Source organism: Anoplophora glabripennis, unplaced genomic scaffold, assembly GCF_000390285.2.
Source record: "Anoplophora glabripennis isolate ALB-LARVAE unplaced genomic scaffold, Agla_2.0 scaffold440, whole genome shotgun sequence".
Lineage (NCBI taxonomy): Eukaryota > Metazoa > Arthropoda > Insecta > Coleoptera > Cerambycidae > Anoplophora > Anoplophora glabripennis.
Window position 1 is genome coordinate 118,242 of NW_019416629.1, and position 13,333 is coordinate 131,574.

Genomic DNA, 13,333 nt, shown 5'->3' on the forward strand with positions numbered 1-13,333 from the left:
AAATAAAAAAAGAACACTTTTCCAAAATATTTTAAGTGACTTGCCGAGTTAAAGTTAAAAACCTATTCAATTTAAGTATATTTATGTGTACTTGTGGTAGAAATACCAGAAGTTACTTTCACTAAAAACCCCAGAAATTGCCACTGAATAATTTGAAAATTTCGTCACTACTTCTAACTCTTACGGCATTTCCGATAAAACGAACCGTTCTCAATGGAGTGTTTGCATCAAAAAAATCTGTAGTGTTTTGTCATTGAATACTATTCTACACTGAAAATTAATTTAAATTGTACAAGCAATTTCGCTAACAAGACCTTACACAAATTTGTGTTTGTGTAACTCCTCTCAGTCTCTCTGTTCTTAATAGGCTATTATTTCCAAAAAAAAACAGGGTTAAAAGGACGTTCAAGCAATTTTATTGCATCAATCGTTCAAAGGGTCATTTTAGATGAAAAAAATGCGGAGTGCTATTAAATTAGAGGGTGGACATTGAAGATAAGGGTGAAAATGCACCTCTTTCAGTTTTTTAATTGTAACTCGAAAACGAAGCAAAATTTCTGTATAGTTCATAGGAAAAATTATTTAGAGAATTGAATTTTCCATTGAAATGGCTTATTTAAGAAATTTAAAAGGAAAATTTTATGCAAAAAATCGTTAATTTGGAAAAAAAGCAAAAATTCGATTTATTTTTTTTTACTTTTTTGCCTCTATTTTTTTTTTGGGTAAAGACAGGTATAGGCATTGCTTCATAAAAAAAAAGTAGATATAATTTCCTTCAAAACAAGAGGTAGTAAAGTATTTTTGGATGAAAATTGACTGCCGTTCAAACTTTGCAAATTTTCGTCGCGTTTACCCTTACCTATAAGTTTTAATTCTCATTTTTTGCAAAAAAGGAAGGAAATAAGACAATCAAGAATTTTCAGCACATGACTTCTTCGAAGGGTCATTAAAAATGAAAAACTGCGTGATGCTATTAAATTAGAGGGTTGAAATTGAAGATAGGGGTGAAAATGCACTTTTGCAGTTTTTTAAATATAGCACGAAAACAAAGCAAAATTTCTGTATAGTTCATAGGAAAAATTTTGTAGAGAATTGATTTTCCCATCGAAATGGCTTATTTAAAAAATTTAAAAGAACAATTTTATGCAAAAAGTCGTTAATAAACAATTTTAAAAAAAGCAACGATTTTTTGCATAAAATATTTCTTTTAAATTTTTTAAATAAGTCATTTCTATGGGAAATTCATTTCTCTACAAAATTTTTCCTTTGAACTATACCAAAATTTGTTTCGTTTTCGTGCTGAATTTAAAAAATATATATCAGTCAATTTTCATCCAAAAATATTTTACAACCTCTTGTTTTGAATTTTATCTACTCTTTTTTTATAAAGCAATGCCTATAAAAGTAAAAAAAAAAAATATCGAATTTTTTGCGTTTTTCCTTATTGTTTATTAACGATTTTTTGCATAAATTTTTCCTTTTTAATTTCTTAAATAAGCCATTTTGATGGGAAATTAATTTCTTTAAATAATTTTTCTTATGAACTATACCGAATTTTTGCTTCGTTTTCGAGCTACAATTAAAAAACTGAAAGGTGCAATTTCACCCTTATCTCAAATTTCCACCCTCCAATTTAATAGCACTCCGCGGTTTTTTCATCTATAATGGCCATTTGAACGATTCATGTAATAAAATATCTTAAACGTCATAGTTTGTTTTAAAATCCTATAATCAATAGCCAATAATAAAATAGCAGTAGTATGAGATTTTAGTTAAGCTTCCTATTAACAGATGGCACAAATAAGGCGTAGTCTAACACATTACAGCTGTTCACCAACTTCGTTTCACTTTAACATTTAATGATAAGAAAAGTTGGAAAAATTGATAGGCATAAAAATGCAAAAATATTGATTTTGTGTCGATTTTTTATGATTAGTTTGTATTTAATAAATCGAAAATGGCTGGTGAATAAAATGAATGATTTTTTGTTGGAAACACCACAAGAATTTCTGGGAGATTCATTCAGTGAGAGCAACTCCAAGTATTTCTGTCACTGAAACAGTATTTATATCCAAATTCAGTGAATTTTTATATTTAATTAGGTAACTGATTAAATATTTAAGAAAAAGTCAACAATCTTTTTTTTGGCTAAAAATGACTCGAAGAATAATGTTTGTCGACATACTTAATTAACACCCTGTATAAATGTAAAAAGTGCAAAAATCACCATATCCTCTTAATCGCAACATGTTACAAAGATTTTACTTACATAAAACCAAATTGGAAATGAAAATTGAACCTTCTTATACACTATCATCTCAATTAAACGTTATAAAAAATTAATAGTTAAAAACTTTTTAACCAGAGGTCAGAATAATTTAAAAGGTAGTGCAGAAATGTTTCTGTTGTTAACACATTTAAGTTAGATGATATTGTATTGCATTTTTTCATAAAAATAATCTTTTTGTCGCTAATATGAACCGTGACGAATACAAGCAAATCGTACTGACAGAGTCCCACAAGAATGACCATTTCCAAATATAACCAACTTTCTTAATTAACGTGCAGTGGAACAAATATTTTAACATTATCATCTTGGCAGTGGTTTGGATTACAATAACTCTGTTTCAGCACGTTATGCTTGTATCGGAAAGTACATGGAATATTAAAAAAAAACACACAGAAAAACCTCTCCCTCCACTAAACATCGAATAACATTTGTACACAATATCTCAACAGCTTAAAAAAATATATGAATACATTGAGGGGAAAACAATTTGTTTTCGAAGACAATTGTTAAAATCAAAAATTTTCTTGACGTAACACAACATTTAATTATTAGTAAATGTATTAACACGTAAGGATCAATTTGATGAATTCTGCACCCTTGTGAACATAATTAAATTTAGGGGAATTAGAGAATCACGTGAATCAAAATTTTGTACAGGAAAAAGACGTTTCACGATAGTAATAATTGTAGATAAGTGACAGTTTTTTAAAAAAACAGGGTCTTTATTAAATTTGGAAGAAATAAAAAAAACATTTTTCAATAAACTCAACAAAATTAATGACAAACTTTTTTTTTGAATTGTGAAATTCTTCAGTAACTGGATTGAAAATTTTCAGTGTTTAGCACAAAAAAGATGCAAGAGAGGACAAGTTTCTCCTTCAACCACAAAGTAAATGTAATGTTCGTTTCAGGAAAGTACAGGGTTAGAAGTTTGACTGTCTTAATTTTAACAGACGATAGAATACATTAAAATAAACAAAAAAAACCTTATTTCTGAGAAAAAATTATCAAAATCTCCAACTTGATGTACAAAAGTTTATCACTTTTTTTAACTTCTTTACGCTTAATTATAAAAAATAATTAGCGTTGTAATAAATTTAAAATTTGATAAAATTCATATCGAACAATGTAACCACAGCGCGGCGATTTATTAACACAAGGTACTAAGGTGTCCAGCAACCACCAATAGGCAATTCAGTTGGTATCTGGATTCGACTGTGTCGGAGTGTTTTTTGCGTACCTACCACTATTTCCTTTTCCTCCTGGAGATTTTGAGCATATGTTGTAGATCGTTTTGTACTGGTGCGTTTCAAAATTACTGAATTTTGCTTTTTGGTAAGCAACTAAATTATTTTTAATACAAATGATTATTTGGACGACATGAATCTTTGGGTACTTTAATTACATACTTTTTAAATATGTAATTTGATTAAAAGTTAAGTTCCTGTTTTAAGAGATTCATAATTACTAAAATTCGAGATAAAATTTAAGCTCAACACTATCATCGTACTACAAAATAGATCAATTTTATTTTATTCATTTAAAAACTGGAAAACAATTGTCTTGATATTTACTAAATGTTTCACAATAATAATTGTTTACATTTTTTCAGTAGGACAAGTCTGCCGCGTGTACACGTGCATCAGCAGGTTAAGCGATGTTGTCATGTTGTGATGAAATTCCCCAATATTAATACTCGCTGTATTTTGAAAACTGTTAATCTTACGCCCCGTAATATACAACTTTTTTGTTCATTTATCTCATGCTGAAGTAATGGCAGTCAAACTTCTTACACCCTGTATATGCAATTTTTTAAATATTTTTGCTGAAGGAATTAGTTAATTTAAATCTTATTTTGATTTGAAGTTTTATTTTATGGATAAGACTAAACAAAAAAATTAAGAAAATCGCAATTTTTTTAGATAGGATTCTATGAACTCAAACTGCTAGAGGTCGCTACGGTCTCTTTTATAAAAGATGGAAACCATAATTGCTGCATTAAGCGATCTGTCACCAATTAGATGATTTTTTTTTGCAAAAAGTACTTGTAAAAGTAATTTTTAGACCAATTAAAACCATATTATTTGAGTTTTGATAACTAGAACCTAATTTATATTTTATGGGCCTGATGGTATTTGCCAAAATGTGCTTTTCATGCGAAGTATGTGGAATTTTTGGCAGGTAAAAAACATTAACTCCACCTGCAATACTGATAAATAGTTACCCTAAAAAAAATATGTAAGGACTTCAAGTTAAAAGTAAATGCATCACAATTTAAAAACTGATATTGTCTGCGTTTTTTTAATATTTACTTTATTTTGAGATGGAAGTTTAAATTCTACAAAATAAACAGATTCTATTAAAATTTGACTGAACAATAATTCCCATGTTTTTTTTTTAAATCTACGAATTAATTTCAATTTTGGTGATTAAAATTACTCCAATTTCTCCAAAATTAAAAAAATACCAGAATATTTAACTAAACTTATTTTGTATTCCAACGAACAAAAGATTACTTGAATTTTTTTTTTTATAGAATTGTAATAAAGAAAACTCGTTACATTTGAGATTTTCAAAAATGTCATGATTATAGAAGTTCTGACATACCCAGATCTATGAAATTCCTGATAAAGTCAGATACAAAAAAAAACAATGACAAAATATAACAAAATCGATAACACAAACAAAGAAGCAAAACAATCAATAACAACATTATGTCGTTCCATATTTCTCTGACGTTTTCGATGTTAAGGAGTTGATAGTTTCTCATTTGTTTACCCAAAAGGCACAATTTTTTATTGTTTATCACTGCTTTATTTTAATTGTGCATCTCAATTAATAACAGACATTTCAAGTAGACATTCGTTAATCTAACTGGCACACTCTACAAAGTGCTATAAATTTTGAGGATAAAAATGTTCTCTCTTACACCCCAAGTAAATCTCTGAAATTCAATTTTCATATAAAATTTTTTTGTCTAAGCAAAACAGAAAATTCAACAAAATTAGGTTGGCTGTTCATGAATAAACTTTGGAGTGCCCCGAAATATATAAAAAAAGCAAAATTTACAATTTTAGTGGCCGACGAAAGTTCATGGATAAGTTGTGATGTTATTTCAAACGCCCTGTACATGATTCTTCTAAAACCTTATTGGAATTTTTCAAGGAACGATCTAGGACTATTTACACTTAATTCTTTACAAAAATTAGTAACACAGTAAGGGTGGATGGACTAGAGAACCCCCTAAACTTTTAAGTAAGTGTGTTCGTGTGTGTACATGTGTGTGTGTGTATGTGTGAAGCAGTAGCGACCGGGATAGAGACAAACAATAAGATGTGCAAGCATAGGGGTGACACAATCAAAGCGAAGCTCATGATTATTATTATATATTATTATTATTATTATTATTATTATGATCATATCGACAAACCTATGCGTTGTCCTCGATCCGCACACATCCACGTTTATCCCCTGACGGAACAGAAAAATAACCAAATTCAACTTAAAATCTTCTTCGTTAACAAACGTTATCTACTCTCAGTACAAATGATGCAAAAGAAAATCCAACTGATTAAGTGAAAACCTAGGAGAACTGACGCAGCTTCGATTCTCATTCTGTAGTGCTCAAAAGCTATTCGACTTTGTAGCTACTGAGGTAGGTCGTTTTGTGAAATATAACCTATAAAGTACATGTCATACGTCAAATGTCACTGCTATTCAATGCCTACTGGATCAAAGCATTACCTTATACATACCTACTGAGGTAGGTCGTTTTGTGAAAAATAACCTATAGGTACATGTCATACGTCAAATGTCACTGTTATTCAATGCCTACTGGTTGAAAACATTACTTTGTAGCTACTGAGGTAGGTTGTTTTGTGAAATATAACCTATAAAGTACATGTCATATGTCAAATGTCACTGCTATTCAACGCCTACTGGTTAAAAAATTTCTTTGTAACTACTGAAGTAGGTCATTTTGTGAAATATAACCTATAAAGTACATGTCATATGTTAAATGTCACTGCTATTCAACGCCTACTGTCTGAAAACATTTCTTTGTAACCACTGAAGTAGGTCGTTTTGTGAAATATAACCTATAAATTACATATCATACGTCAAATGTCACGGCTATTCAACTCCTACTGGCTCAAAGCATTACTTTGTACCTACTGAGGTAGGTCGTTTTGTGAAATATAACCTATAAAGTACATGTCATACGTCAAATGTCACTGCTATTCAACGCCTACTGCTTAAAAACATTTCTTTGTAACTATTGAAGTAGGTCATTTTGTGAAATATAACCTATAAAGTACATGTCACATATTAAATGTCACTGCTATTCAACGCCTACTGGCTCAAAGCATTACTTTGTACCTACTGAGGTAGGTCGTTTTGTGAAAAATAACCTATAAAGTACATGTCATACGTCAAATGTCACTGCTATTCAACGCCTACTGGTTGAAAACATTACTTTGTAGCTACTGAAGTAGGTCGTTTTGTGAAATATAACCTATAAAGTACATGACACATATTAAATGTCAATGCTATTAAATGCCTACTGGTTAAAAACATTTCTTTGTTACTACTGAAGTAGGTCGTTTTGTGAGACATAACCTATAAAGTATGTCATATGTTAAATGTCAATGCTAATGCATTACATTGTACCTACTGGCAAAACGATGTTTAATGGTTTGACCTATTTTTTTTTAGTTCATAAGGAAAAAAGTATGACCACTTTTTTTCTCATTTTAAAAAAGAAACAAAGTACAAAATGTCAAGAAAAGCAAAACAATACAACTCTACATAATTCGAATGAAAATCCAAGCACGCTCAGTCGACCTACAAAAATGAATCCACCAAAACTCAACGACTCACGGTAAATCCAAACTAGGCCCATCCGCACCGCTATGCAGGTCGCTGGTCCCCAGGATGTTACTCAAGCTCAATTCCGTCCCTTCCTTCGCGGTAGCATCTCCGACGATCAACACGGCCTTCAATACCGCTAGAACGGGACCTACGTGGATATTCCTATGCGCGGCGGCCAAGAGATGGCGATCACAACTCAATCGTACCCCTAACGGGGGCCTGGGGGCCGTTAGTGGCGGCGACCCTACGGAATAAAGTCCCGGTTGGGGGCCTTCGGCCGTTCGAAATAAACGCAGCAGTAGATGGCAGGTCAGTCTCATTCCCGCTTCCGCTCGTCCTTCGCTGTTATCCAGGGACTTTACCTGCATGTAAAAGTAGTTTTGAAAGGAAGCGGCGGGAGATTTCGGAGGACTTACCTTGAGGAGGCTAGGCAAGGCGACCCTGCCGACGAAGTCTTCCAGGGAGAAACAGTGCCTCGCTATGAGGATACAGGTGAATACTGCTAAGGCATTATGAATACTAACGTCCTACAGAAAAAACATGAATATTACGAACTGAGGTTGAAAAATTAAATGTCGAAAAAAAGAAACGGCTGTTTTTCCCAGAAAATTTGGAAAAAGTAGAAAATTAAGATATTGTTTATTTTTTCTGGGTTCAATAAATTATTACAATTTACCGTTTGTTAATTTATGCTTGAGCATTAATAGTTTACATTAATTCAAGTTAATATTGTTCAAATTGTTTGTTTCTTAAATTTTTCCAATTTTTATTTTAAAAAAAAAGCTTTTCATGTTATTTTAGTTTTCTTCCAAATTTTTAAATCTCTAAAAAGTTACAGTGTTTCAAATTTAGAAAAAATTGATGAACTGAAAAAAAATGGCGGAAAAGTTTTTAATAAAAAAAGGTATGGTGAAAAATTTTCTATTAAAAAAATTATTTCCCAGTTTATAACCGTTAATTATCAAAAAGTGTGTTTAGAACATGTACTGTTATTTTTATGAGCAGAATAATATTTTTTTTCTCCTAATTTCTGAACACCCTGTACGTACGGCCCCCTACCTGTATGTCAAGTTGATTCAGGACATCGGCATAATAACCAGGGTGCGACAAAGGGCTGCAAAGAGCCAGGAGGACCCCCAACCACTCGGAGGCCAACGAATTGCAGCACGCCGTCATTTCGGCGCACATAATCGCCAGATCGTTCAGTCTTTCATTGTCCGTCTCTCGTCCGACGTGTATCACAGCATTGCTTACAAAGGAATACCTTCGAAAAGAAACGTCTTTTGTCATTATACCAAAAAATAAACTACGCACCATGTACAATGTAACAACGGCGCGGCAGTTTATTAACACGAGCTGTCCAGCAACCACCAATTCGTGGTATCTGGATTCGACCGTGGCGGAGTGTTTTTTGTGTACCACTATTTCCTTTTCTTGAGGCGTTTTCAAGCGAGTTCGTGAAAATTGGATTCGAAGGTGTTGATGTTAAAAATACACATTTTAAAGACAAAAGACAGAATCATATTAAAAAAAATAAAGCTGAACGTAAACCAAAAAGAAACATTTCCAAAAATATAGAATAAAATATCCAGATGTCTTTATTTTGGACACCGTGCGCATAAAAAAAGTAATAAATGAATAAAAAAGCACCTGTTATTTCCGTTCTCATTCAACTGCTTGGCCAGCACGCTATCGATCCTGCCCGCCCTCTTGGGACTCAAAAACAACTCCTGCATGTACTGGGCGTTATACAAATAGCTGTTGCTCGGCGTGGGTTGCAGGGCGGTGTACAGGGCCTGTTTTATTTTGGGATAAGCGTTCCCGAAGGGTTCGACGGTGTGCGGCTTGGATTTCAACAGGCTACACGACGAATACAGGTCGTACAGGTGGGCTAGGATGCAACGCTCTGCCGAGCTGCAGTCGCCGGGGTTGGAGACGTGCTTCACGACTTTGCAGAGGCCCTCGAAAACGGCAGAGGTTTGTTCGGGAGATACTGTAATTCAGTATATCGGATTAATTGTAAGTACATGTTTTTTATTTAAAAAGTATATAAAACTAGAGTTCAAATATTGAGGTTGACTATTTTTTATATTACAAAGAATAGAAAATATAGACATTTTTATTCGAATATATCATTTTAAAACATGGGACAAAAATTATAAGAATTTATAATATTTATAACAAGAACTTGGGCACAGGAAAACCAACAGCAATAAAGTAAAAATAAGTTCAATGGATAAATCCATTTGTTAGAATTATTACAAAATTAATAATTATTAAAAAAATAAACAGAAGTGTTTTGTTTATGAATGTGAAGCTCTTCAAACATCTAATGTTTCCTGAAGAGATAAAAAAAAATCGTAATCAGTTACGACACTCTAATTTGAAATACCCTGTATTTCCCCAAGAAACACAAACTTCTGTGTTTCCAAAAAAATACTTTTAAGAGTCCGTTCTTTGTATACTCCTTAGTATCGTTGTAGGGTCGGGTGTACGGGTGTTACAGTTGGAGGCGGAAACTATCGCTTTCCCACTACGATGATTTTACGGTGGACGTATTTAGAATATTCAGATTGATTTGGTCGATAGCCGCACGGTTTAAGGCGTCAGTACTTAAATCGATGTGTCGGACTGCCCGGGTTTCGAATCCCGCGGCCGGTGACCGTAGATTATCTATACTTGTACGGAGGATTGGCGCCCTCTGTGCAGGTATGGTAGGGTGGAAGAATGTTGGCTTGGGTCAATGTGAGAGATTGACACCAGTTGGCATTTGACCACCCCCCTAATTAATGAGGTTTTCCAGGTTTTCCTCATTCCTGCACTGAATGGTGGTTAGGGCCTACCAACATAAGTCGTTCCTGGGCGCAAATGCGGCCTGCGTAATAATAATATGCCGCCTCCTCTCCCGCACAAGTCTCTGACTTCTGGGCTAATTCTCGTAATTAGAATGAGGAGTAGAGATATTATTATTATTATTATTATTATTTGAACGAGCCATTAATGTTACAATTTTTACTTCAATAATTGTATTTGAATTGATACAACTATTGTGCCGTTAGTGTCAAAGTTACACAAACAATTTTTGTCGCCACGCAAAATTGATTGACTGACATCCTACAGTCATCAGTTTCATTTTCTAATGCTCCTCTTTTTATTTTTGCTTTTATGTAACACTGCAGTCACTGTCCCAGCTAAAATTATGCATGTTTTTTATCTTTCTAAAATATTTTAAATTTTATTCGTCTAGAATTGAATTGTATGTAAAATTGTAACATTAGTGGCAGTGGCGACTCGTGACATTGTGAATAGGTGAGGCTCGTGGCATTTTTACTAGATGGGCACGAAAGAAAAAAAAAAATGCGTCGCAGGCAAAAATTTTTAAATTTTCAACGTCAAACGACTAAATGCATCTGGAAATGTTTAGTTGCATTTATAATATTATAGAAAAACTGATGTTCACGAGCAGGATATTCACTCAAATTTTATAAAAAATAATATACAACTATTTGGATACTTTATTAATCCGTTCTCAAATAATAAATAGGAATAGATTTCCATGTCATTTTTTATTATGGAGGTCTTCGCCAATAGCCCTACTATAACCGTAAATTAAAAAATTATATTATTAATAATATCAGAACTCTAAAAATTGTATTTACAATAAAATTAAGTAACAGAAAACAAAACAAAGTGATGTATTTACCTAATAATTAACAAAATTGTTCCTACCTTGTTTATGAATATTAAAAAATACGAAAAAATATAAAAACAAATTTTCATAAGGTAGCCAGCCAACTTATCTATTTACATATAAAACAACGCCACGAGCTTTTCGTTTGCCTCCACTTTTAACAAAATATTTTAAAAACATAGTGAATGTTTTTATAAAACACGTTTATTCGTCCGTCTTTTAAATTTGATAATTTACATATAATCTCTTCATAAAATTGGGAATCGGCACTAAGACTTTGCAACAGTTCTGTTTCTATCGCCATCACTGATAAATTGTTTAAGCGCTCTTGTGTCATCGTATTTCTTAAATAGTATCTAAGACTTAATGGGCTTAAAACAAAAAAAGTTTCTTTCTACTGAGACACTTGTTGCAGGAATTGTTAAAACTGGGTAAAACAAGTTGTATGTTTCCGAAAATACCATTTCAAATTCCTTGCATAATATATAATATTTCTATCGCTTTTTGAACTTCTAAATTACGAAATTTCTGTCTTTGTACAAAATATTAAGTTCGTTTTTCAACCTATCTATTTCAAAAACGTTTGGATACATTTGTAATAAACATTTAAACAATTTTTCAGGAAATTTGTTTGTCTGTACTATGCGACACATACATTAATCACGACAGCGCGAATTGAAACAGTAAAACTGTAAGCGGTTTTGAACCAAAAATATATTTGAACAACGTCAACAAATGAGTTTATTGTAAAACCTTTGAAATATAAAAGGACCACGCACTAATTCTTTTGAAACGTGGTCTCGATCAAAATTGGGAATTGCTGTGAATACGAGTTATTTTTGGCCTAAAGTTCCGATCATAAAAACTTCGGCAGACGGTTTGTTTGTCTGTTTTTGGCCATTTTTACATCTTTCTTTAGCATTTCAGACATGTGTAAGTGAAGTAAAAACGCAATAGGGATAGCGATGTCACCAATCATTTTTTTTTTCAAACCGTCCAAGAAAACCCAGTTTTCACAAAAATGGTGTCGCTATTAAAAAAAAATGGAAGGTGACTTTCGAATGACCTTGAAAATGACCCTTTTCTGACAAATCTATACTTTTGCGATAAACATACAAGGTGTCCCAAACACTGGGTTTACTTTGCCGTTTTGAAAAAAAAAAATAAAATGATTTAAAAATTCTATTAAAAGTATTTTTTAATGATTAACGAACTGATATCAAAAAAATATGTTATACTGAAAATTAATGTTATTAAACACTTTTTTCTTTTCTTTGTGATTGTGATAAAACTATCACAGTCTTAAAGTTCATGCATAGGGTGATTAGTTCTCCACTGTAGTAGCACAACTTTTACGTATTTTATTACCTACACAGATAATGTGGCATTTTGTTCCATGAAACGAAATTTCTAACTCAAATAACAATTATTCTCAAGACTTTTTTATAAAATAAAAAAAAATTACTTACACAGGAGGCAGCAGTGGTATCTCCTCAGCACGCCGACCACATACAAGCTCAAAGAAGTGGTGTAGTTCCTGCTTAGAACGGAGTTCTTATTGTACAACTGAGTTTCGACTTCCGGCAGCTCCTTCAAAATCTGTATGCAGACGTCGATCAACCCGTAGATATTCAAAGCCAACTCCATCAGATCAAAGAGAAAGGCGACGTGCTCCTGCACGGGCAAGTAATTTGAATTTCCGGTGGCGAAGGAATTCAACATCTCTATGACCGTAACGCTGCACTGCCACGTCACCACATGCTGGTCGAAATAGCTCAAACTCTGACACTTCTGCGTGGTCGCCTCGAAGTTGAACTCGTTCCTGGAATGTTTCTTCACCTTCCCGCCTTCCGCGACGTCCACGCTGAATTTCTTGGAGAACAGCTTGCAGATCTCCTTCGACATCTTCTTCACGGTGTGTCGGGCTTCGTCCCTGATCTTACCCACTCCGTACAGTAAAACGTGGCGCTGGTTGCAGTCGTGTTGCGCGAACGGATCGTCTTGGCATAACGGAAAGTGGGTGGTGTACAGTAAGTGTCTTGACGGTTTCACCTTGTACTCGTTGTGGTCCGTTTCCATGGGAACGTGACCCATGGAGGAAGGGACGTGTGAATGGTGCCCGTGGTCGTGCTCCTTGGGACTGTCGGGCACGTCCATGGAGTTCTGTTGGTCCTCTTTTATATTCTGGAGGATTTTGTCCAGGTCGTGGTCTATGTTGGCGTCGTCGTAGTCCATTGGCTATAAAAGACATTCTAATCTTACAATTGCACGTTTTCGTATATACAGTCGTTAGTATAGACAGATATTCATCCTGGAAGTTGGCTATTGGATGTCTATCTATCGACATGTTTTGAGTGTGGGTGAGATACAACCTACAAAGTTAATGTCATATCTTAAATGTCATTGATACGCAATGCCTACTCGCACAAAGCATTACTTTGCACCTACAGGCGTAGGTGGCTACGTAAAATATAACCTACATA

General features: G+C 33.4%; 1 protein-coding gene across 1 annotated transcript in view; it reads right to left on the minus strand.

Moving 5' to 3' along the window:
• The window catches only part of LOC108909347 (mediator of RNA polymerase II transcription subunit 12), a 30,422-nt gene that overhangs the window by 9,712 nt on the left and 7,377 nt on the right, over positions 1–13,333 (minus strand). Inside the window, exons 9-14 of the mRNA XM_018713662.1 lie at positions 12,320–13,088; positions 8,810–9,152; positions 8,219–8,423; positions 7,576–7,686; positions 7,169–7,521; positions 5,721–5,759 (exon numbers count right to left, since the gene is read on the minus strand). Coding sequence (XP_018569178.1) covers positions 5,721–5,759; positions 7,169–7,521; positions 7,576–7,686; positions 8,219–8,423; positions 8,810–9,152; positions 12,320–13,088 — 1,820 coding nt within the window. The remainder of the gene's footprint in view (positions 1–5,720; positions 5,760–7,168; positions 7,522–7,575; positions 7,687–8,218; positions 8,424–8,809; positions 9,153–12,319; positions 13,089–13,333) is intronic.